A 26,970-nucleotide genomic window follows, 5' to 3' on the forward strand; every position below is an offset into this window, starting at 1 on the left:
ACATAGTAGGGCTATCTATCAAAGGGAAGAGATGTTTTCATAGAGAACTTTCTGGGGAAAACTAGCTGACATTTACCATTTCAGCTTCAGTTTACAGAAGTTCTGCTGAATAGAACACACAAATTATATATTTCTTCTGAATAAATGTAACAGAAGCAGCAGTAGGTCATTCACTCTTCATTATAATTCAATTTTTTTCACCAGCTTATTTATATAACTATTGCCTAGTCACTGATTTTGAATGATATTACTTCTGTGATAGTCTTTCAATAATACCATGATTAATTATTTCCAAATTTCTGTTATAGCATATGCATATTTCCATAGCAAGAGTTATGTGAGATAAAATTCAAAATAATTATATGTTTTCTATTTATTATAATATGATATATCCTTCACTTACTAATATAAAGTGGGAGTCACAAAATGAAACACAAATCACAAAAAATACCAATTTTATCAATGATAAAATAAAGAAATACATACATAAGGACTAAGGAATGTATGCTACTTTGAAAACAAATTACATGGCATTAAAATTTGGCTTAAGAATTAACAATCTTATATATTACATATTTAAATTCAGATCTTTACGAAAGCATCTTAAGATCAAATATAAATATATTCTTGATTATACAAAGAATATCTTTGTAAAGCACATACATAAATACTTAATTATATCTTGGACTCGCATAATATTATGCACCATCACACAGACTATAGAGCCACAGAAAATGTTCATTTTCAGCAGCAATCTTATCACCAGTACAATCAATTACTTCTTAGTTTTCAATATCAATTACTTCTTAGTTTTCAATTTCATACATATAAATTTATAGCAAGACAAAGCTCATTTGTCTGATAATGAAAGCAAGGATGTTGTAGCTTGTTCTTTATTACCACCACTGCTTTCCAATACACCCATAATCACTTCTTTATCATATGCAGGAAACATTTCTTGCATCTGAAAAATATATCAGAATTGTACAAGTTGGAAAGTATCTAATATATGCATACTTGCCAATTTCATGAGATTCAACTTCCTGCAAAGATTTTTTTAAACCATTCATAAAAAAAGTATAAAGCTACTTTTACAGGAAAAACTAACAAAATTTTAATATTCTGAGATAATTACATCAGGGGAAATATCATACATATGTATTGGCAACAAGCAATGTCCACCATTTCTGTATGTTTTTCAATTGTTGTATTCTATAGTTTGTTATGTTGTATTCTAAGTTCCAAGGTTTACATAGATAAATCATAGTTTTGCTTTAAACTCAATTTTAAAACATGTGCTTACAAGATCTACTGCAGTGGAAGAAACTGTGAAACAATCACCGCAAAATTTCCATCAAAACAAACGGAAAAAACACCTGTAACTGAACTACATATTGACTGTCTGGATAAACATATAATTAAAGCATACACTACATATATCCATAGTAAACAAACTTTTGCAACTATAAAACTTCATTCTATTTCTTTTGCAAAAAAAATCATCGGACTATGCCAAGATAGTCATGCTATTTTATAAGTAAGAAAAACATTTATCATATAAAATGGGGGGGATTTAACATATTTATAGTAATTCTTTTTTTAAACTAATGAGTAATTTGGAAAAAGCATTACATTACATTTATTATCTTGTTTAGATTTCAGAATCAAAGTATTCAGAAAGATAAAATCCCTTTAAAAATACAACAGAAGAAAGTTGAAATGTTTTTAAATAAACATTAACAATTATCTTAAACTTCTTTACTAAAAAAGGTAATTTTAATATTAAATATTTCAATGATATCTGATAACATTATTATATCCATTAAAGAAATCTTTAAAAAAATTCACAAATTCATGCTCTAAAAATGTTTATACACTAAAAAAGGGAAAATTTATTTTTGATATAATACAGAGCATAAGTCAAACAATAACTGGTTTTCTAACAAGAGTAAGTGCACTGTTACCAGAACTGTGCAAACAATACATACTGGATGATTAATATCAAAATGACTCCGAAAAATTAATTTAATACAGTAAATTTTGCAGATAAGATTGTAAAGCTAGAAATGCTTTCATAAAACTTACAAAGATTCATAAAAGTAGACAGATACGTATGTCTAATCAATTCTAGCACTTTTATAGAAATACACACTCTACACATACATAAAAATATTTAAGGTTACATAGCATATAATAAATTAATCTGCACCAAGATTCGCAGTACAAGGCATAAGGAATATCTTACTGATTATACTGATACTGCAAATGCTTATCTACTAAATATACTATAAATTGCATCAATGAAATGCATTAAAATTAATTCATTTATACACTATTACCAGAACTGTGCACACAATTAAGAATTGCATTCATTACTTTTAAATCACTACGTCTATCAAACAATTACAGTTATAATATAAAAATTAAATTTAAGACATTAATGCCATGGTGACCAGCCACACGAATGGTGACCTATACGAAAAAAAAAATTTTCTTTTTTAACAATCCCCATATAATAAAGGAGCCAATAAATGCCAGTTTAATGATACTTCTCATCTGAGGTCAAGATGAACATGAAAACTTCTAATGAAATAGGTTCCATGTCATTTTGAGGTCATAACTAACAATTTAAGTTTCATTACTAGAACTGGCCTTATAAAAAAATTCTAAATCAAAAGTTTTAGCAAATTTTTTGATGATTTTCATGTGATGCCTAAACCTACCATTTTAATGTTTATTGTATAAACTTAGCTTCAATCTGATAAAAATTGCTAATATATTAAAAAGCCCTATAAGCTTACAGGTATGTCACTATTTTGCACGATAATTCACTCCACAACAATAAAACGTTGAAAGAGCACTAGAATCTTCATCTTCAATATGTCTGAAAACACCATTATATGAAACCATAATATGAAAAATTTGACTTTCCATTTATGAACAATTTTACCATTTATGAAAAAAATTTAATGTATACAACAGCAATTTGTTCATGTCTGTTTCACGCAAAATAAAAGACACCTGACAATCTGGCGAATAGTGTTGCTAGCTACCATATGGTTCAAAGTTAAAATCTGGAAAAAGCATATATATTGTTGTGTTATTTTCTGACACCATTGTTACATTATTTTCTTCCTTCGCATTCGTACGGGGTTCGTAGATTTGGAGCGAATAACGACGACACGTGATGAAATATCAAAACACTCTTCATTTAGCCAGTATTAATCAGGACAGCTCCAAAGTCAGGTTTTACAGTCGTCGAAGATCTACTGTAAACACACTGACACGATCAGCGACACAGCCTTCGGTTATCAGGCTATCACGGTGAAGACAGCTTCACTGCAAAGCACCAGAATACAGCTCCCAACTCTGCTCGGTCGTTCTCGAAACTCCATGTACTCTCGAGACTCTTCACGCTACAACTTGCGATGCACTCAACGACACATAGAGCACAGCTCCTGACTTTTCAGTTCAGTCGTTCCCGAAGCTTAATACCCTTTCTCAATGATGCACTAACCGCGATACACTAAGAGAGACTCTTCAATAACCTCGACAACCCGCTCGGCACTCGCCCGGCTGTCAACTCGATCGACTCTGCACGGACTGACTAACTATCTCGCGCTCTGACTCTCCACGCACCAGCAGGGTTTATATAGTTTTCGGCTTGTGTTCACGACCATTCTTGGCTAAACCAGTAAGAATTTGTTCCAGAAGGTTCTCCATCCGTCCATGGCATATCTCCAAATGTCAGCAAATGGGCAATTTCTTGGCAAATGTAGCAACCCTGCCTTCCCTTGCCATTTTATGGTAACCCTTAAACTGCTTTGTGGAGAAGCTATCTTACTGCGCCTGGACATTTCTTAACAATATGTTTGTGAATGTATAAATTCTAATACTGTCAGGCCAAAAGTCCTCTTCAGTGGTTGGCAATAAGGAAAGAGCAATGGAAGATTCTTGGATCAAACTCTAGAGTTCTCTCCATCAAACAAACTGAAAACTGGACTAATTTCTACTGTTGCATATAAGGTGCTCAAAGCTTGACCAGCAAACATGTACCATGCTCTCCCTCTTGACTACAATAAATTCATGAACTCGATATGGATTATATGTATAGATCAGGAGTATTGGTTGCAACAAAAGATACAATAAAGTCAAAAAACAAATTCCTGTGTTAAAAAAATTGAAAAAAAAAAAGCCCTAACCTCAAATTATAATTGAGTATTAATTAATAAATTTTTAACGCCTTGAAAGGATCATGCATTAGTTTAAAAGAAAAAACTGTACTGGTATTTAAAGTGTTAATGACTATAATGAAATTTATAGCTCATTAGATATCTAGGGAAAATTTACATTCACGTAATCTCCTCTACATTCCACAATTTCCATTAATGGACTATATTAGAATGCATTACATCTGTTCAAAAGTCTTTGAAAATAAATTTTTAACGCCTTGAAAGGATCATGCATTAGTTTAAAAGAAAAAACTGTACTGGTATTTAAAGTGTTAATGACAAATTAAGTGACTTGCAGGAACTTCACAAACTTCTACAAGTAGAAACATTTAATTTTTTTAATGAATTTTTCATTAAAAGTTTTTTTTTCACTCACCTAAATATTAAATTAGATGGTTTTAACAGAACCACTTAATTTTCATCCAATGCACAACATGACTATAATTAGAAGAGGAACATCCCAAAGTGAAAGTTAAAATTAGTAAAGAAACAACCTTGTATTTGGCATAGATTTAGACCAAAAAACTCAATTTTGAGGGCAAACAGGTCCCTCTTCATCAGAAGCAACGAAATTTGCAAGACTGGAAAGCAGCAGACATAACGGTCCTATTTATACCCTACCGCAGTAAAGTGAAAAGGAAGGTAGTGCCATATGATTACCTTTCAGACATAAGATTCATATTCTTTGATATGAAACTTATCAAGTTTTGTATCAAGGAATTCACGAGCCTGATATGGATTACGTTCAGATCAGGAGTATTGGTAATAATAATAGATATAACAAAGTAAAAGAACATGCAAAACCTATCAAGTTTGTAACTTATCAAGTGTATATAAAGTAGTAACATTATATGCAAACTTATCAATTGAAGTTTGATGACAAGGATAAATCTTATGCCCAAAAAGGCATAATTAACAACTTTTCGATAGCTAATCATAGCTGGGAATTTAGTCATAAGTCTGCAAAAATTATCCTGAAAGGTTTCTTTCATTGATGAATTAGCTTTTCTTGAAGCTTTTCACATTCACAAAGATTTAGCTTGTTTAATTAATGACGTTAAGTCAAATTCAGTCCTTTCTAATGATTTTAAAACTCTATGAATTTAATTTTTCAATTTTTGTTACTAATCTTGTCAACAGATGTCACTACCTTCTTGTTCACTTTACTGCAGTAGGGTATAAATAGGAAGGACCCTTACACACACTGCTTTCCAGTCTTGCAAATGTCTTTGCTTCTGATGAAGAAGGACCCGTTTGCCCTTGAAATGGATTGAATTTTTTTGTCTAAATCTACATAAAATACAAGATTGTTTCTTTATTAGTTTTAAATATGATTATAATTTTCAAAAACTATCACAGGTCAAACTGTAAAACATTATGCATAGAATTTAAAATGACAATTCTAACATTTCAACAATATTCTTTTGAAAAGCTATCAAGTTGCAAGCACATACAGAAAAACAGTACACAGTTTTATATCAAAACACAATGACATGACTTAAATTTTTTATAAACTTTATCTTTATTAAGTCCAAACAAGCTGTTATTCTTTAACAATATACTAAATTTTTATTTCCAATCATTTTATTACTAGTTTAAAAACTAGCTTAAAATATGCTAAAAAGAAAAAATGCTCAAGTTTAATCATTTTCTCTATGTAAATTAAACCAAAGTTTCACAACAGCCTACTTCCATCTTTTAATAGTTACTGCTATATATTTATTGAATACATAGAAAAGTTATTCCTGCATATTAAGTTATTCATTACTATCATTATAGCACTACTATGCATAAAAACAAATATGCAACGATACTGAAATTACAGTGCTGATGTAAATGACTGCTTGAAATATCAAGCTAAAAGACAAAATTGACAAAAAACACGGGAAAATTTACATATCAAATCTTCTCACTACTCTGAAATAAAACAGCAGGAGTGGGTCATCATTTAATTAATTAATCATACGAAATTTATAGCTCATTAGATATCTAGGGAAAATTTACATTCACGTAATCTCCTCTACATTCCACAATTTCCATTAATGGACTATATTAGAATGCATTACATCTGTTCAAAAGTCTTTGAAAATAAATTTTTAATGCCTTGAATTCTATTGCTTTCAGTAAGTAAACTTAATATACTAATTAAAAAAAAGAGTAATTGAGGAAAATAGTTTCTGCAAGCCTTGAAGGCAAGTTATCCAGTGAAATAAATATACAGCTGCATCTTCAATATTATTTTTTCCCGAAGTGCACAAGTTTCCATTTGGTATTAATTTACAATGATTCAAATTTCATAAAGTATATATAGTATCCATACACCATTAACTACTTTCTGCCATTTGGTATTACTATTTCTAAGAGCTTATTTTATATGTATGATTTTATGTTCTGAATGCTACTTCTAATTATTTAGCTCAAAACCATTTTAGGCACAAGTGGAATCTGCACACAAAGTTTTGAATGCAAATTTAAAAAATATAAAATTCAAAATTTTATAAAACTTTTTAACTGCAATTCTTATAAGCTTACGATTTCTTTTTTTTAACTTGAAATAATTGAAAATTTTCAATTATAATGGTAAATTCTATAGGTTGTTTGTTAGATTGCAATCTGAAATTTCTGATGCCTTTTTTTTTGTCTTATTATCATCATTTCATAACAAGGAGGGGGAAAAACAGTTCCCCCCTGAATAAAAAATCAACATCATATTGTCTTAAAACTATGGGTCAGCAAATGACAGGAATAAAATTTTAAAAGTAATAAATATAATTTAAGCCATTGAGTTACTTTTAGACAGTGTAAAACAAAAACATTAATTTTTTTATTATTGATTGTAATGATGCATTTTTTTCCCAAAAACTATATACCAATTGCATTTTATTTTGTGTATTTAAATCTATAATATAATGTTTCAAAAACGTTTGTCATCCATCATTTCTATTTCTCTTCAGTGTAGAACAGGGGTTCTCAACCGGTGGTACACAAGAGAAAATAGGTAGTATGCAAAGAAGGAAAGTACTTTTAAATGTTAAATTCAAAAATTAAAACCCCAACATCCTGATTGAGCTTTTTCTCTAACACTTGTAAATTTATGCGATCTGAGCTTTGTTTAAGGGTGGTGATGGTAGTAGTACTTTGTAGTGGTGGTACTAAAGGTTTTCAATTTTGTTTAGATAGTACGCATTATTTAAAAGATTGAGAACTGCTGGTGTAGAAGATATTTCATTTTCCGTATTATACAAAGTATTTACGAAACACCCTAATGATTTATTATTATTTCATTGAAAGTTACCAACCACAAGAAAAAAACTCACTTTGTTTTGTTTTATGATTGTAGTTTACCGCAAGTTTTGTAAAACCCACTTCTATTATTTTAAATTAGTTCTTGTACTACTTTTATAACTTAAATCAGATATTTTTTTCCTTCATTTCCTTGCATACACTGGAATAAATAGAAGAAACTAAAGAATTCTTCTTGATTTTATTATAAATATAAATGAATTAAATTACAGACGTGCAATCAAATGGTTTATCCGTTTACTAATCAAATATATCACTAATCATAATACCATAAGCTTTATATGTGATGACAACTCAGTAGCAGAGATTGGCTGAGCAACTTATCATTAATTTACCAATTAAGGGTTTTCAATAGTAACAATATTACTCACCAATAAGAGAGCAAGTCTAGTGGTTGAGTTTTGATGAAAAACATACACTAAAATATAAAATTTAAAATTTCGTTCCTGTTTCTAATTTTATACTTTTAAAACCTAAAAAACTGGAAAATATTTAAATTTAACATATATTAGAGAAAGATTTGGAGATCCTTCTAAAAGCGAAGCCCTTGTATAAATCAAGCCTTGAAAATGGCTAACTAATTAAAGGAGGGATATCTTTATATTTCATTTCACATAATTACAAGTCTAATTAAAAAACTGCATTGTACACATTTATAATTTAAAAAGACTATAATATTTTCTTTGTCACAATTGAAAATACTACAAGTAACATACCTGTTTTACATCTTCTTCTGTGGGTCGATATGGCTGTTGTTGAGTGGCAGGATAAGGATACTGAGGATTATGCATTGGTTGGGGAATAATAGGATATCCCAGTGGCTGAGCTGTATAAAAAAGAAATTGTAATTCTACATTTATTTCTCCAAAATTGTCTAGTTTCTTAACTAAAAAACAATCAGAAAACTAGCAGTTAACTTACCAGGCATATAATATGGCATAGGTGCAATACCAGTTTGAGGTATTACCATTAAAGGTGCAGCCGCAGGCATCACAGTTGGCCAATAAGGAACAGGCTAAGAAACAAAAGATTTGCTTCTTAAATCCTCAGAAAAGTAACAGTTAAAAAATTTCACAAAAATGAGAATGAAGTAATCAATAAAGCAGAAAAAAGAATGTACATTTATACGTTGATTTCCAAAAGAACCTGATGCTTAAATAGCATAAGATTTCATTCATTAGTGACATAAAGTCACTGACTATTTTTTTTTTTTGCAAATCGATATGACCCTACAATTTTACTAACTTACTAGAAGAAAGCAAAATAGAAAATAAAATTCACAGAACATCCATTCATATTCTTTAGAGTCTCTCATACTTGTTAGTAGTACTTCGTGCACACACAGTGAACACTCTAGAGCCAAACACCTCCCTAAGAAAATCACTACTGAAGATGAACAGTACTTCTAAAAGCATAAATAACAATACTGAACATTATTTCTCTAAGTTGACCATATCTACAGAAGACTAAAATTATCTAAAGCTATGGAGAGTTACCACAGAGAAGGTTCATAATATAAGTATTTGAAAATACTACAAACTTTTAAACTACCAGTGTTCAACGATTTTACCGCTTGGCCACTGGTATGCTACAAACCAATAACAGAAGTAATAATGACGCATTAAAGAATATAAAGTATAGAATTTCATTTAATTAAAAACCAATTCTGAAAAATCCTTTCATGGCCAAACCAATAAGAGAAGTAATAATAATGATGCAATAAAGAACATAAATTCAGAAATCCATTTAATTAAATTATACAAATTCTGAAATCTTGCCATGTACAATTTGACACAGTTTCAGGCTGAAATATATTCATTTCAAAGCATAAACTTCAAAATGAGAAGAGAATGAATACTTGCGTATTCTGATGACCAAACAATAAAATTTAAAATGCAACTAAACTTTATGCTAAATAATGCAACTAAACATTATATATATATATATATATATATATATATTTTAAAGTGCTACAAACACACACTTCTGCAACTTTCATTATATTTTTTCTTTCCTAACCACACAAAAAGTTATAGACATCAAATTATCCAAAGCATAAATCAGTAAAGCAGAATAACATAAATCCTACAGCAAAGTAAATTTTATTAAATTAGTGCAAAAGTTGAGTTGTCATGAAGTTTTTGTATTAGTTTCAATTACTGTTATTTCTGGCTGTGGTATATAAACCAAGGGAGTTACAGCTTAATATGATTTAAACACATATCCTTTCCAAAATAATGAAATACTCTGAATTTTAAAAACAGTCACTGCATTACACATATTTTGCCTTTTCATGCAAACCTGTAGGCAGCACAATCATAATTGCACTTAAGTATACTAGCTACTTAAACATTCAAAAACTAAGAAAATATTTTTTTTTTTTCAAATTTCTCATAAAAATATGACAGAATTTAATGTAATTTGATGTGGATACAGAGACAATAAAACTATAATTTACCCCATAGAGTAGAGAAAGTATCCTCTCAAAATTATGAGCAATGCTCATAAAAGAGGGAATGTCCCAAAATTGATATTCTGAGATAATGCTTAAAATCTAGCTAACAACGAGGTTATGATCAGACACGGCATATAACTAATCGTCATACTCTTAAAGAGACAGGTGACAAATCCCTGTGGTATCTACACCCACTCCACCCAAGCAATTATTGGACTTTTTAAACGATTCTCAAATATTGCTGGTGAATAACAGTTGCTTTCCCAAGTGTATTCCAAAGATCTGACTGGTTAACGGGTTAATGTACAAGGTATGTTCTGCTTCTGTCCAGAATATATGGTTTCTTATTAAAATTACAGTTAAAAACAGTCTAAAGAATGACCTTTAACAAGTACGAAAGCCTATTTTTGCCAGTATGTCATAGTAAAGACAACTTTCAGGCAATATAAAATACTTAAAAGTAACAAAGTAAAAATATTTAACACCCTAAGATTACTTCAGAAAATAAACATAACACAGAAATTGTTTTAATATTTTATCTGATATTTTAATACTGGTAGTGATGTAGCATGCAATCTACTACTTTTAGTTAATTATTTCTTACATTAGCACCATGAAAATAAATACAAATAATTAAGAATACATAAATAAAATTGATTCCATTAATTAATTTAATAACCAAGTAAATCTTCAATTCCATTAACCCCTTCACTTATGACTTAATTTTTCTGAAGTCATATCTCCAAAATGGATTTTTAAATTGGTTAGGTTGGGAAATGGATTGGCATTTTGAGCAGTAGAGCAAAGCCTAGAACTCCAGGCATGTCACTCAAGAGGTTAAATTTAATTTCTTTCCAATTCTACAAGTTATACTCCAAAAGCAAGAGTGTGTTTTAAAAGGGGCATTTTTATGAATCAGTTAGCCATACATATAATGAATGTCATGCAGCATGGCCGAAAAATTGTCATCTTTTTTCATAACATTTCGTTTCATCTTTTTTTTTTTCACCATGCTTCTGCGAGAAATCATGGAAGCACTTGCAGTGTTCACATGTTGTGTAACATCTTAAACTTCGAGATCCCCCAGTACAATTCAATTGTTTAAGTATTAATATCATCTGCACAATAACTCTATCACACCTACAAACAGTAATGATACTAATGGTACTGTAGATGGTACTAAAAGATATGATTAAAAGAACCAATTTTAGTGGCACTAGCAAAAATTTTAATACATAAATAAAAGCAGTATATCACATACTACATCATTACTCTTAATACAGTTAAAAGACACAATAAGTGTTTACACCAGATAACGTTAAAATTCATCACAAACAATCCACAGAACTTTCTGAATATTTCGCCATACTAAATTTTACATATTAATAGAAAAGAATTTTGAAATTTAAAAGCAGATTCATTAATAATATGTACCTGAAAAAGTAGAATCTTACCCTTATTAAAACAGTTATATTTATGGATCCCTCTTTACCCTCTCCTTGGCGACCACTAAGAGGAATCCACGTGTCAACAAATTTACCTTCAAAAGCTTCTTCAGGAATTTCAAAATCTGCATAAGCAATTCGTTCATCTGGAGTAATGGTGCGCTATCAACAAACATAGTACACACAAAAAAAATTAGAATCATCTTCAACCACCAGAATATTATAGTAGAGCCTAATTCCAATAACCCATGAATGTCTGCGATGTACACTTAAATTTGAATAAATACACAATTTTTAAATTTCAGAAATGTCAATGGCAATTTTTTTAAATGCATATGAAAATAAACTTTTTAACAGAAGTCTAACATATTTTGGTACTTTTCCGTTTCGCCGGCGCAAATCTCGCCAAGCAGACTTTATTGGCGACAACATACAGTATACACATAAAAAATGTTAACAAATGTTAGTTCTAAGAATTTTTAATTTTGAAGGCATAAACATTTTAATATTGTTTAAAATTTTAAGAAAACCAATAAGTAAAGACAATAAATTTGTAAAATAACATTAGTTTAAGAATTTAATATGCTTTCATAGTTCAACATCCTAATTCGCCGGTTTGTATCATGTGACCCCAAGTGATCTCATCTCACATAAACTACGCTACAAAAATCTAATTTACTCAGTAATTATAACATTAATTTCAAGTTAAATCTTAATTTGGAATACAAGTTTAAAGGCAAGAATTACTTCAGTTCGTATAAATGGCTTATGTAAAACTCTAGTGCTTTATTTCGCTAGTGCCTTCATTAGAATTGATGAATTTAACCCTTAACTTTGCTTTTTCTATATTTTCACCTTCGGGCAAGCGGTGTGATGATATCTTAATTAACTTAATTACCACGAGTGGCCTTAGGGCATAAAATTAAACTATCTGGTAAAAATTCTATGTAATTATATGCCAGTATTGAAAGAAACAATCTGATAAGAAATGGCTGCGACTTGTTTTGAAAATGAGGTGTAAAAGGTTACCAGCGAGGATATTCCGTTTGGCATCAGTTGTACCATTATTGGTGACTTTATCGTCTGTGCCAGCAAAATGGAAAAGTACCCATATTTTAATTGAAACAGCAGATTTATTTTGTTATTGAAGTTACTAAGCCTTCCTGTGCCAGCAATCAGCATTTCCTGTTTAAAGTGCACGTTTTCACAAGGACTAAGAATCTCTGCAAATATTTTGCTTTAGATTAATCCCAACTTTTTGGATTTTCCCCCTGTCTTTTAATATTAATTTATACACCTCACAGCCAAGTAGTTTACATTCTATATAAGTAGAAATCAATTAAGATTAAATCAAGGAAAGAATTAGCTAAGGTCCAAGCCTTTTGGACGTATTTTCCACCTATCCAATCAAGGTAAGAATTATCTAAGAGATTATATTTAAGAAAATCCTTAATATAGAGTTTCTTAAACCGTGCATTTATTCATCAATTTATTTTTCCTTTTATTCAAAGTGAAAAATTTACTTCAACGTAATTTTATTTGTAGATATACAATTTTTTTTACATAAAATTCTAGGATGCATTTTTTACATAAAGATTCCATACTTTTTCAGAAAATTTCCATACTTTATCTAACCATTACACTTTTCTCTTGTAATGAGATTATTTTTGGATATAATTATACTTAAGAAATATAATAGCTTTGTCTTAAAAAACTAATTAAATAATCTTTTAAGGTATGAGCATTTTAAGTTAGTTGTTCATATGCAACAATTAGATTTAATGTAACAATTAAAATATAAAATAAATCACACTCAAAGATATGAAATAAAACTTGCAAAATTCACTAATCTGCATAACCTTTGGTCTTCAGGAATACAGATTATCGAAATTCTGTAGTCTAATTTAAAAAAACTACATTCAACAATCCAGTTTTGGCAAATTTACTGTTAATTATAATCATACATACCTACCTCATCAAAAACTTCTAGATGAAGACTTTTGATTCCTTGTGGAAGGTACCTAAACAGATTAAGTTAAGCATACATTACACACTTGGGAAATGTTACATAAGACAAAATAAAAACATTTCACAGATTTTTTTTTTCTGCCAGTTATTTAATGATACAGTCAAAAGTCTTTAATTCAGACTCGTCGGAACTTCGGCGATTTCGGATTATCGGTTTTTCCGGGTTATGGATCATCAGTTTAAATCTGGTAAGATGGCATGCAGAAATTATAAAATTAAAAATATGAAACCGTAATTTATGAAATAAAGACAAAAAAGGCTAAAGGGCATCAAAATTTACAAAAAGAGCTTAATATTTATTTGTTTACTTTATTAAACATTTCTTTCAATGCGCACATGCGTAAAGCATACATTACACATAGTCGAAATTAGAAAACTGCAACCAGAAAACTATTTGATGTGTATTTGTGATATTTATAATGACAAGGAAATTGATTTAAATTATATTGGAGTACATCGAGATGAAAAACTACATTTGTGAGGAATTATAAGCCAAATAAAATAAAAACATCTGCCCTGAAGATGAGGATAGTGCTGACAGATCAACAGTTCATTGCGCATCGCGACGTTCCCTCCCCCCTTCCGCAGAGTAGCGTGAAATTGATAAACAGATTTCGGAATGGTTAGAGAAACAAATCACCTCTCTGTCACTTTCTTCATGCCTTTATCCATTTTTTGCAGCAGTTACACTTTTTGTTTAATGGACATCGAAACATGCTTTCACTTTGCAGATCCTTTGGCAGCTCCAGCATAGGAAATTCTATTTGACATAATCGAAAGTTCAAGCGTACTTTTCTAAAATTGCTCTAACAGTCTGCAAAAAATAATAAGCCGGATCCAATTCGAAGATTAAGGAACAACGCAATCTGCAACATTAACTGAAATAGATAATTATTTTAGCTTAGCTTATACCAGAGGTCGGCAACCTATGACCCGTGGGTCACCGAGTGACCCATTTGGTAATTTCAAGTGACCCACTTTAGTTCTGAAAATAAAGTATAAGATATACAAACATTTTTTTCTTTTTCCCAAAAAATTTTTGTCGCACAGTTATGAACGTACCAAATTTGAATCCAGTATAACACATAAAAATATCAGTTAAAGCCCCCCGACTTATTTGAAACTGATATAAAAACTAAAAAATGTCATTTCTTTCCCTTGTTAAAAAGGGAACATGAAAAAGAAAATATCGATGAACACAATCTAAATATGTTCGAAACTTGGATTTCGGTCATTAAAAGTGAATATGAAAGTTGGTTTCAAAGTCTTAAGAAACATGGAGAAATGTTTACATTTATAATAAAGCCCGATGAAATAGAAGAAAACATTATAAATTTGCAGTATTTTGAATATCTAAGAATTGACAATTTTAGTTTAGAAATGATTGATTTTAAAAGTTAAATAATAAATAAAATTCAAGAAATAATTCAAGAAATTGTGGAACGATTTGGAAAATACAGAAGATAATCATTTTCTCATGATATCAACGTATTGGGCATCACTTCCTATGAGGTTTTCATGATTAAAATAATTGCCTTTGCCATTTTGTCCACATTCGGGTCCACTTATAAATGTGAGCAAATATTTTCACAAATGAAATTTATTTTAAGCAAAAACAGGAGCAGGTTAACTATTGAAAATTCCGATGCTTGTGTTCGACTTAAAACGACTAACTATAAACCAGACTTGACTAAATTGACATCACAAGTTCAACATCAGGGGAGCCATTGATATCGTAGAGAAAGTTATAAATAAAGTTTATTCAACTATGTTTGTAATTATTTTCTTAATAAAATATATCTTATTATTTACTAAAATGCTGTTTTAATACGAAAATATCTCTGACCCAAACGTCTCTTTAATACTCGCATTTTGGTTGATTTTGACCCACGGCCAAAAAAGGTTGCTGACTCCTGGCTTATACCGTCCGTTATACATTAAACGCGCATGCGTAAACATATTATGCGCATGCGTTAACGCATTTTGCATTGACGCATGCGCAGAAAGTTTGTAGTTTCGAGGTCCGGATTATAGATCATTGCGGATTAACGACTTTTGACTGTATAACATATTTTTATATGTCCATAAAAAGATGAATTTAGTTACAAAATGAGAGTATCTTTTGCAGAAATCTTCTGCCAGAATGTGAGAAAAGATCTGAAAAGCATTAATTCCTAAACAGCAGTTACAAGAAACATGCAAAGAGAAGATATTCTACTAGACAAATATAACATTTTATTTTTCAAAATTTATTTGAAAAAAATAAACAGCTAATATTTAAAATACAAAAAGGTCTTGAAAGTTTTCTTCACATTTCACACAGGATTCCATAACGAAAATAATTTTAATACTAGCATTTTATATTAAGAAAACCATTAAAAATTATATTTAATAAAAATTTGATTTAATACACTTGGATTTAATATAAAATATACTAGTTAAAAATATATTTGATTTAATATATTTTTAACTAGTAATTCACTAGTTAAAAATATTTTCAAAGTTTGTTGACAAAGAAAAAAGAAACTTCATTATTACAGCAAAATTTAAAAAAAAAAAAAAAAAAAATTACACAGATAATACATCACTGGCATTCACATAAGGCTTCTCTTTGCAGCTTATAACAAGAACAGTTAAACTAATGAAGTGTGACTATAAACTTATATAAACTTACAAATTGTTACATGACAATGGAAAGCTGACCAGAACAAGAAATAGTAATATCAGTCTCATAACTGTATCGCAGACTTGTCTAACCATTGTAAAATTGTTGATTTATAATCTGCAATTTTAAAATAAATCCTGCAGATTTTAGTACTCAGGAAACTTTTTCATTCAGATAATTTTCATGGAAGAATTAAAACTTGATATACAAATTTCTGCCCTTTCCTTTACTGTGCCCCACAAATCTTGTCAATATGAAAATTTCATTCCCTTTCAATCTTTGTAAATGAGAACTTAACATATTTACTTCTGTATAAGCATTCTTGCATATAAGTTGAGGTTTGATTTTTACACTTTTTTTTTAATCTAACAGCAGGCACTTGCCTATTCGACAATAGCCAGAAGTGGTGATCATTTTATTGCAGAGGCACCTAACAGGCGCCCACCACTGCCTCCCAAGAAGGGATGCACAGTTACAACCATGCCTTCTCCGGGATTCGAACCCAAGCTTTTTGGTACTGCAGTCGGCTTGACCACTAGACTATCTGTGCGGCCGGGAGTTTTTCTAATGTCAAATGCACACATCAAATGTGTAAAACTAGCATACTTAAACTGTCTAGGTGACTATACACATGCCAACATGTGATAATAGCCAAACTACACTCTATCCAACACAATATCTTCTAATATAATATCTACAGCTGTCAATTCTAATAGAATATCTACAGCTGTCTGTCACCCTAAATAAAATTTGTTTTACATGCATTGTTCAAGTCCGATTTGAAAATGTAATAAAATCATTTAAAAAAATATGGAACTTCTGTTGCAATAGATTGCACAGAAAAAGATACATTATGGGTGAATGATGATGACAGGTTATGAGAATATGAACTGAATCATTGGGATCCCTATGATTGAAATGGTAAATAGTGAGGATGAGGTTTCAATATACAAAGATGATGACTAAATATCATAAAATTTCAAATAATATTTATCTTTTGTTTGATTTCTGAAATAAAGTTTATTTTTCATTTGTTTAATAACATAAGATTTATATTTAATTTGTTTTATAACATAAAGTTTATTTATAACCAGTTTACCATTTATGTAGTGTAGCATTTTGTTTTCAAAAAATTACATTGATAGTTTTAGTAAAAACAGTTAGGTAAACTAATGACCTACATCTAAACATAAAAAATAATTTTTAAAAAAATCTAAGTAATCTATTTTTGAATGTATATATAACTCAAGATTTGATTTTGTGATTGATTTTTCAGGTTTATGCTGTGGATATTAGCAAAGGATGTGCTATGAATATTAGCAGCGGATATGCTATGGATGGTAGCAATGGATTATATTGTAGCGTGCATATGGGTTCATTATGAATTAAATGCAGAAGTCTGATGAAAAGTGAAAAAAATTTATTATTATCACAACAAATAAAACAAAATGCTTAAAGTTCCTCAGATATTCACTCAATATCTCACAGTAGTTATCTTTTAAACTACTAAAAACATTCAACAGAACTTAATTTAAAATAGAGAAACGTAGAGAAAGCTAATCTGATTTCACCGCGAATTTGCTACATTAAACAATAGCAGTTTTTTAAAACAACTGCTAAACAACTAAGCTGAGAGGGTCCTTTCTCTGGCTTTTATAAGCTTTTTAATCAGCATGAGCATAGTCTGGTATTTTCTTGATTTTTCCCGAAAAGCAAAAGTGTACAATTACAAGTTCCTCCTATATTTTTCTGCATGCTCCTATATTTTTATTTTTTCCGGCGTACCTTTCTCTTCAAATAAGTTGCGTGCAGCAATGCACAAGGAAATGAAATAATTTAATAACAATTCTGTTTAAAATAGCAAACTAAATAAATCAATACAAAAACCATAACAATATAATATCCATAGCAATACTATGGTTATTATTTATATTCAATACCTATTTGGATGAGTGGGTTATTTCACTGACAGTTCAAAAGATAAAAAATAAGCTAAATGTGCTATAAGCACTTTTTGTGATCTATTTTGCTACGACATTCATTTGAATACATATACTACTGCCTTTGAGCATAAAAACAAGACAGTTTGAGTTTGCTTGCTTCGACGGAGGAGTAAAATGAACTTACTCTTCTGTGATCTAATAATAATCCCTCGGCAACTCTATAAGCCTTAGTCCTACTTGCTTTCAAGAATGCAGATAATCCTAGATCAGCTATTTCATAGCCAAGGGCAAAATATATTTCTGCCAATTTTTTCCTATTATGACACCCTAGATAACAAGATAACGAATGTGCTCACTAATAAAGGGATAACAATAACAGAAATATTCTGCAGTAAGATCATTCACATAAAATCAGTGACCTGTATTAATCACAAAGAAATTAAAGACATTTATGGATCTAATTTTATAATTTTTACTTTTAAATATCCGCAAATGGCTGCACTCTTACCCTCAACCTGGTATCTATCCAGAGAATACTTTGTAACTCTTGTTAGAATTTCAGATCCTAACTCCTGAACTGCTCTTGGAATACTGGCTAGAAGCTGTTGTATGATTTATGGCTCGTTTGCATAAGTCTTTCCTTGTAAGCAGTCAAAAAAAAAAATCTGCAGTCGTTAAATCTGTTGATCCCAATGGCCAATTAAAATTAACAAATTTGTAAATCATGACTGCCAAAAATATATCTCAAGAAAAGGATTATTTGTCACTGAAAATGCAGAAAAAGCCTGGTAAATTGCTGAAGCAGTATTGGCCATTACAAACCTTAAAAAAGTTGTGTACTCATTTTGTCATCATAATAATGTGTTGATTTTCATAGTAAAATTGAATGACTAGTGATAAACATGTCCATAATAAAATTTTTAAGTGTTAACTTTACATTTTTAGGAAAAAAATAATATACAAGGAAAAAATATTTAGTATTTAATTTATAACACCAGTTATACCAACATCCTATACTATTGTTCAACAGTCAAACAGACTAATATCAAAACTGCTTTAAGAATGGGAATGGCAACATTATAGAACATACAAATTACAACATCACCTTAAATAGTTCCCTATGCCCTCTCTGCTCAAGGAAATAAATAAGGATTTCAACCATCTTTTATTCTGCTTTGCTTATTGGCTAGATCTATTTTTTATTGTTAATGTGAAGCAAGAAACCCCAAAATATGCTCCATTAGAGTAGAGAGAAGGGTTGCCCCTTGTATTATCGCGAAGTTGTTGCTTCATTTATCGCCAAGTTGTTGTTTCATTTATGGTAGCCTGAGTAGTTGAATGTTATGGAAACCCTATTATGACGCATCCGGTTGCATGATTGTGGTAAATTTGTAAGGGCTTGTGGTGTGTGTGTGTTGATTAGGAAGCATATTGCTTGTTTTGTGGTTTAGACAGAAAAATGGCTGAATGTTGTAAGATCCCGATTTGGAAAGAAAGGGGAAAACCGCGTTACTTGACTGGTGTGTAAATGAAGGTTTACTTAGTAGCCATTATTAGATGTGCTGTTTGTAGGAAGGAAATACGTATGGTCGAACATCAGAAATGCATACGGTCAAATGTCGCTACAGAGGATATTCTTTACTCTTATTTTGTGAATTTATGTGCCGACGCCAGTATACAGATTCTAGTTCAGATAATTTTAAGAAGTTATTAAGGAATTTTGTTTGACTGAAGACGTGTTAATTCGTAAATAAGTTAAGTGGATATTTCCTTTGTATAATGCAAAGATGAATTTCCTTTTTTATGTTATTTCATTGTTTCATTTAAAATGTAGTTTATTGAGATTATATATTTTTTTTGCTGGCTGCTCCTTTGACTTTTTAAGTGAATATAGTTTGATGTGTAAATGGACACAGGGAGTGCACAAAGCCTAGTTTGCACAATTCTCCGATATTTGTTTTAAGTGAAAATAGTCGATGTGTACATGGATAAAGTCAAAGGAGTGAGGCAATTCTAGGATTTTTTTTCAAGTGAAAATAAGTCGATGTGTACATGGACACCGAGTTTGTGCAATTCTTTGTGTTGTTATTTTGGTTTTGTGTAGCAGCGACACAAGTCAAAATAACAAGTCAAAGAATTGCACAAACTCGGTATCCATGTACGGCTAAAAATCACAAAGTTTCGCCAAGGAGTACTCGTAAACATACTTTTACCAATCCGCTCTCCTTTGAGTATGTAAATGTGATTTCAATCTTTGTTGTATTTTACTTGAACCTTTTCTAGTCCAAGAAAACTGTACTGTTTCCAGCCAAAGCTACTACACTAGAAACTAGAGAATAAATTAATAAAAATATGGCTTCTTAACGATGTCCCTAGCTTGAATAAATATGATGATAGATGAATTTAATAACTTTAAATTGGCTTTAGCTGGTTTTCATAGAAAATATATAAAGAAATTCTATAGAAACCTGTGAAAGAAGCTTTCCATCACAAACAAAACTAACCTGTCAAGAATATTTCCTATAACCTTTATTCTGTTAAAAATATTTTTACTTTTTTAAGAAGGAGGTCTTACTTTATCTTTTGTCAAAATGCATGAAAGTTTTCAATAAAACAAACACGAAGCTAAAACTGAAGTTTGAATAATCAAAACTAAATTAATAAATAAAATGATGCAAATTTATTGTACATGAGTCAATATAAAATGCCGGCTATTACTATAAGTAAATGTTGATAGTTGGACAGATAATTATGGCAAAATATTGAGGGAAGCTACTTAAAAGACATGTCTTTATGAAGAAATCTAACAAGAACTTTTAGAACAGCTTCATACTGCCCCCTTCTATACTACAGTACAAAGTCCGGACATCTATTATCCGGAATGATCTATAATCCGGACCTCAAAGCCACAAACTTACGCATGCGCATTTAATGTGTGCATCTGCTATGCATGCACGTAAAGCATTTACCCATGCGCACTTCTGATAGTAAAGTGACAGAGATATTGAAAACGAAAAAATTTCGATTGACAAGTTAGTCGGTATTCTCGACACAGCAATTACAGGACTTGAATAATGGAACTAGACAGTGGAACTTGAATAGTGTAACTGAACAAGAAATTATGTCTGTTTATAGAATTAAAGAGAAAGTATTAGCACAAAAAACGAAGCAACTTAAACAACTTACATTGAAAGAAATGTTTAATAAAGTAAACAAATAAATATTAGCTTTTTTTTTTTTTTTTTTTTTTTTGTAAATTTTGATACCCTTTAGATCATAATTGCACTTTATTTCATAAATTACGGTTTCATATTTTTAATTGTATAATTTCTGCATGCCATCTTACCAGATTTAAATTGATGATCTATAATCCAGAAAAATCCCTAATGCGGAATTGCCAAAGTCCAACGAGTCCAGATTACGGACTTTGTACTGTACAGTCAAAAGTCGTTAATTCGGACACCCGTAATCCGGAATGATCTATAATCCGGACCTCAAAGCTAAAATCTTTCTGCGCAAGCGCCGCATTGACGCATGCGCATAGGCGTTTTACTCGTGCGCGCAAGACATTTACGACTGCGCATATGCATCTGCGCAAGTGCAGAATACGTTTTCGCGTGCGCGTTTAATGTATAACGGACGGTAAAAGCTAAAATTATCTAATTATCTATTTCAGTTAATGTTGATAATTGCGTTGTTCCTTAATCTTCGAATTGGATCCGGCTTATTATTTTTTGCAGACTGTAAGAGCAATTTTATAAAAGTAAGCTTGAACTTTCGATTATGTCAAATAGAATTTCCGATGCTGGAGCTCCCAAAGGATCTAGAAAACGAAAGTATGTTTCGATGTCCATCAAACAAAAAATGAATTGCTACAAAAAATGGATAAAAGCATATCCTTTGTTTATCTAACCGTTCGGAAATCTGTTTATCAATTTCACGCTGCTCTGCGTGGGGGGGGGCGCAATGAACTGGAAGTTGATCTGTCAACACTATCGTTATCTTCAGGGCAGATGTTTTTATTTTAGTCGGCTTATAATTCCTTACTAAATGTAGTATTTAATTTCGATGTACTCCGTCTTTGATATGATTTAAATCAAATTCCTCCTCATTATAAATATCACGAATACAAATCACATAGTTTTCTGGTTGCAATTTTCTAATTTCGGCTATGAGTAAGGTATGCTTTACGCATCCGCGCGTTAAAAGAAATGTTTAATAAAGTAAACAAATAAATATTAGGCTTCTTTTTTGGTAAATTTGGATACCCTTTAGATCATAATTGCTCATTATTTTATAAATTACGGTTTCATATTTTTAATTTTATAATTTCTGCATGCCATCTTACCAGATTTAAACTGATGATCTATAATCCGGAAAAATCAATAATCCGGAATCGCCGAAGTCCCGACGAGTCCGGATTAAAGACTTTTGACTGTACTATGTTGTAAAACATGAAAATAACTTGCCACCATCAAGAAACAAACACTGGAAGAAACTGTACCTTAAGCCACTTCATCACTGGTGGAATTAAACATTTTCAAAACAAAACATTACGTTGAAAACACAAAATTCACTAGAAATAAAGAACTCTGTATATGAAATTAAAATTATAATAATTTGGATACAACTGCTAACTGTTTTGAGATATTTGTTGTTTATATAAAGTAACATAGAAGAACTACTTACGAGTGTATAGTTTTATTCCAATTAGGGAATTTGCCAGCCCTAACGTGTGAATGTGTTTCGTATACAGTATGGCCAATCCTGACTCTTACATATGGATCCATTTTAGTTATACTGTAGTTTCTTGCCAACTGAGCCTATGCATAAATGTACACGACTATGAGATATATTTTTTAAATGCAATTGAAAAATATCAATAGATTATCAAGTATACTCATTAGATACAGAACATACTTATTAATTAAAAATGCAATATTAAAACTGTAATAATAAATGTAATATTACAATTAAAATATAATAATAAATAGTAGTAATAAAAATATTTTATTTATATTTGTTCAACATCAAATATTTCTTTATTTTTCTTTCATTTATCTTTAATGAATTGGAGGGGGAGGGGACCTGACACAACTTTCTTGCACAGCCTATTAAATTATATGCATTTTTTGTGCACTTTATTTAAACTTATTTCCTTGCATTATTCCAACTTGAATTACTGATCCCTGAAAGCAAATTAAAAATGACATCAAAAATTGCAAATTTTGAAATTAATTATCCCAGTCAATTTCAGTCATATGAGAGCCAAACTTCTTATAATTTTATTTTTTGTTAATCTTTGGATTATGGTAACTGAACGATTTTGGGGCGAAAATTTGGCGACCAACCCTGCTACAGCAACCTGCTAGTTTTTTTGGGACGCCATTTTGTTTTCACGAAGTAAAGGCATTTTTTTTTTTTTTTTTTAACTCAACATTTTTTTTCAACATTCTGCTAGCTGAATTACGCTTATGCTAGAACTTTTATGGAACAAAAGTGCTTAATGATGACAAAGATTAGGTGCGAAAAGTTAAAGGAAAATCTTAAGATATCACACTGTCAAAATTCAAATGATAAAAGAATTGATTTTTCAAAAAATACTATTTTCATAGTAGAAAAAAAACGGAATTCACATATATTTTAATCTGGTAGATAAAATAGATATCAATTATATGAAATAATTTTTGATTTCCAGTTTCTAACAGGTGAAAAATGAATGTTGTTTGATCTGGGCTAGGCTAGGTTACAGTTTCTAACAGGTGAAAAATGAATGTTGTTTGATCTGGGCTAGGCTAGGTTATTTGGCTATGGCAAAGCCACTAAAGTTATCTAGTTTTTGTTTGCAGAAAATAGCTGACAGAAAAAGAAAAAATATATCAGCCCTTTTCATTGTATATGAAGCAAAACTTATGAAGTTAAAGAAAGCAGTATTTGAAAAAAAAAATTCTACTCACTTGAACAATACATAAAGTAATCTGTGCTACAGAATTATAGCGTGTAAAATTTTGATGATCAATTGTCTGAGAAGGTCTACTAGCATTAGAACACTGGGAAGTTCCTTGGTTTGAAGAACCAACACGCAGGAAATCATCAGGAAGATTTCCTACCATCACCTGAGTTTAAAAAATGATATGAATGAACCCCAAAGCATAAAATCACAATACTCGCAAATGCATATATTACAAAATTTCATTTGTTTATATAACAAAGAAGAGTTAAAGCTTGTCCCACTAAACCAAGCACTCAAGGCAAGGGAAAAAAAAAATGCAAAACCATTTCGCCAAAAAAGTTTAGACAAAAACTGTACCTGAGAAAAAACACAGTTGCTTTGCCAAATTCATACTTTTGGTACATAGAAAATAAGAACATTTAGAATTAACCTTATCACTATTAAAAAAAAAACATAGCATCAACACAAAAAAGAAGAGAATAAAATTTACAATTAAAAATAATAACAATAAGATATAAAAAACAAAAAATCTGAAAGGGCCTCAGATTTTAAGGATCAGCAATAAGGGCTCATTTAAAGTTTAATTCAGTAGAAATGTCCCAGGCGAAACATTTTATAGGATATTAGATGAATATGCATTTAATTTAACATGGTAATGTAATATATCTTCTGCATACTTAAAAAGTCAAAAATATGTTATTCTACGAGAATATTTAACATTTTTAATTATATATGAATTAAATGCATTTTTTCCGTCATTATATTAAAAAGTAAAAAAAAAAATAATAATAATATTCTTTAAGAAATGCACTTATTGCTTAAGATCAATCATTTAGTTTGTTAATTAATAACAGAAAGATCAGCCGTTTAGTTTGTTAATTAATAACAGAAATATCAGTCCTTTAGTTTGTTAGTTAATAACAGAAAGATCGTGTTTTCACACTGATAGTACTTTGGGGCTAAATTACATAACATAAATAAGCACAAAATTTCAAGACACATTCTACAAGACTTTGTACATCAAAATAAAGTTAAGAGTTAATGTCCTTCATCATAACAGAAAACTCCTAAAAGCAAGTATACTAATAACAAATGCACATCAAACCTTAGTTATAAAAGTTCCGACTTTTTTTACGTCTCAGTCATCAATAAACAAAGCTTCACAATAAATGAAAAATTGAATTTTTGCGAAAAGGTGATGATTTGCGACCTATGATTTTGGATACGGCATTATTTTCACATACCCACTGCAATAATACACTTATTGAAAGCAACTTGAATATATACTGTGCACTCGAATGATAATAAAATGAATACAAATTAAGCAAAAAATAAATTTATTACAATGTAAATAGTGAATTGATAACAACGCAGGAAACACTAAAATAAATACACATATAATGTTAATAACTAAAGTACAGCCGCAAAAAACAACCATCAGCGCTTTGACTTCTTAAATAACCAAATCAGTTTTAATATGGTAAGACAGCACTGTTATTGCAGAAATTAGGACATTAAATTCATTGCAGCTACTTAAAATACTTATATTTTTAAATTAGGCACACATTCGTAATAAAAACTAACTTTAGAGGATTAGTTTGTATGGATATGCAGCCCATCTGGGTTGTCAAAGGGAATTTAAACTCTGAAATTATGGAAAACAAATATTTATTATATTCAGACGCATGCTTTAGAAAGTGTGTAACAGTAAAACTCACGTCTTTCCTCCTATCCACATATTTTGCCGTGGCCATGATGACAATATTTCGAAGTCTTATATCTTAAACAAATATGAAAACATTACTTCGGGAAATTGCGTCTAAACCGCCGACTGCACAACCAATCACATCAGTCTTAACAGACGTCAGTTATTATTAATTATAAACACAACGAATTTGTCCTGCGTCCAAATATGTACCGTTTATCGATTATCACGTTATAAAAATAAAATGACGAATGAAGGTATCAAACAAAAGTAAGTCGGCAAAAAACAAATTCTTTAAATTTAAGTGAATAATTTCTATTACTTATAGTAGTGGTTATACCAAGTCGAAGCAAGCCGCAAGCCTTTACACAGGCCAATCACGGCCCGTGCGACCAGCAAGCTAGGATTTGTGGATAACTAGGATTTGAGCAAGGTCAACACCGACTCTACTTCAAGCCTAAGCGCGCGGTTCGAAAATTCGTGTGACGTCACGACTTCTGGTCATAATAAACTTCGGAACGCATGCAGTGGCTCTTTGCTCATGATGGCTGCTAACAGCGATGGACGTACGAGCTCTGAGCTCCGTAATGTCAAAGCGAATAGTATCCTAAATACGGCGCCGCCAGCGGGCAATCAACCTTCTTCTCCACCACCTTTGATGATTCAAACTGAAATGGAAATATCTGCAACTACTCCACCTGCCTCTCCTTCAGCGCTAGAGCTATCCAAGAGCGCGATCCAGATTTACTCTCTAAAGAATCGGCACACAGACCTCATTTTCGACATCCAGCGATTACAGCGAACGGACACTCTGAATAAGGACCAGATGATCAAACAGTTACAGGATGAGGGTGAGAAAGTTTTATTTTCCCTACATACCCTATGTTCTAAACTCGGCATAAATTTATTCACCCTCCCTGCCACCGAAGAGGAATTCTTCAAAGAATGTAAAAAGACCTCTAAAACCCCTGATTCGGACTCCAACACTCAAAATTCTAACCCTAAAATTCAAAATACAAATCCACCCTCATCCTCAGCCAATCAAAATCCTCCAAAAGAAAATCCTAAAACTGACTCTAAAAAACGAACCAGACCAACTGATAACGAAGGATTTGTAGTTCCTCCAAAACATTTAATTGCCAAAAAAACACTTCCCAACACTAATAGTAATGAAACCATCACAACATCCAATTCTTTCACAAACATAAACTCTGATAACACTGAACACTCGACGCAGCAGC

General features: G+C 30.7%; 1 protein-coding gene across 3 annotated transcripts; it reads right to left on the minus strand.

The window, feature by feature from the left end:
* Positions 1-438: 438 nt before the first annotated feature.
* Positions 439-26,164, minus strand: LOC118202561 (toll-interacting protein A-like). Of its 3 annotated transcripts, none has more exons than XM_035374728.2 (8): positions 26,052-26,164; positions 24,029-24,187; positions 22,761-22,894; positions 13,408-13,456; positions 11,445-11,597; positions 8,457-8,550; positions 8,252-8,361; positions 439-964 (listed from the first exon to the last, which is right to left on the minus strand). In XM_035374728.2, exons 2-8 carry the CDS (start codon positions 24,182-24,184, stop codon positions 851-853), a joined length of 810 nt encoding a protein of 269 aa, XP_035230619.1. In that variant the 5' UTR covers positions 24,185-24,187; positions 26,052-26,164; the 3' UTR covers positions 439-850. The 3 variants fall into 3 exon arrangements, with proteins under 3 accessions (XP_035230619.1, XP_035230617.1, XP_035230618.1); XM_035374726.2 differs by lacking the exon at positions 26,052-26,164 and adding an exon at positions 25,743-25,967; XM_035374727.2 differs by lacking the exon at positions 26,052-26,164 and adding an exon at positions 25,609-25,742.
* Positions 26,165-26,970: the final 806 nt, after the last annotated feature.

Source organism: Stegodyphus dumicola, chromosome 5 (genome assembly GCF_044657685.1).
Source record: "Stegodyphus dumicola isolate Sdum_Otavi_A_Nest chromosome 5, ASM4465768v1".
Lineage (NCBI taxonomy): Eukaryota > Metazoa > Arthropoda > Arachnida > Araneae > Eresidae > Stegodyphus > Stegodyphus dumicola.

Bases quoted from the DNA above. Each gene is read 5' to 3' on its own strand.
- LOC118202561 (XM_035374726.2), bottom strand. From the start codon at position 25,778: ATGGCCACGGCAAAATATGTGGATAGGAGGAAAGAC. The intron at 11,598-13,407 runs GTAGGTATGTAT...GTTTGTTGATAG, and splicing joins ATCTAGAAGTTTTTGATGAG to CGCACCATTACTCCAGATGA. The intron at 8,551-11,444 runs GTAAGATTCTAC...TTTGTTTCTTAG, and splicing joins ATATAACTGTTTTAATAAGG to CCTGTTCCTTATTGGCCAAC.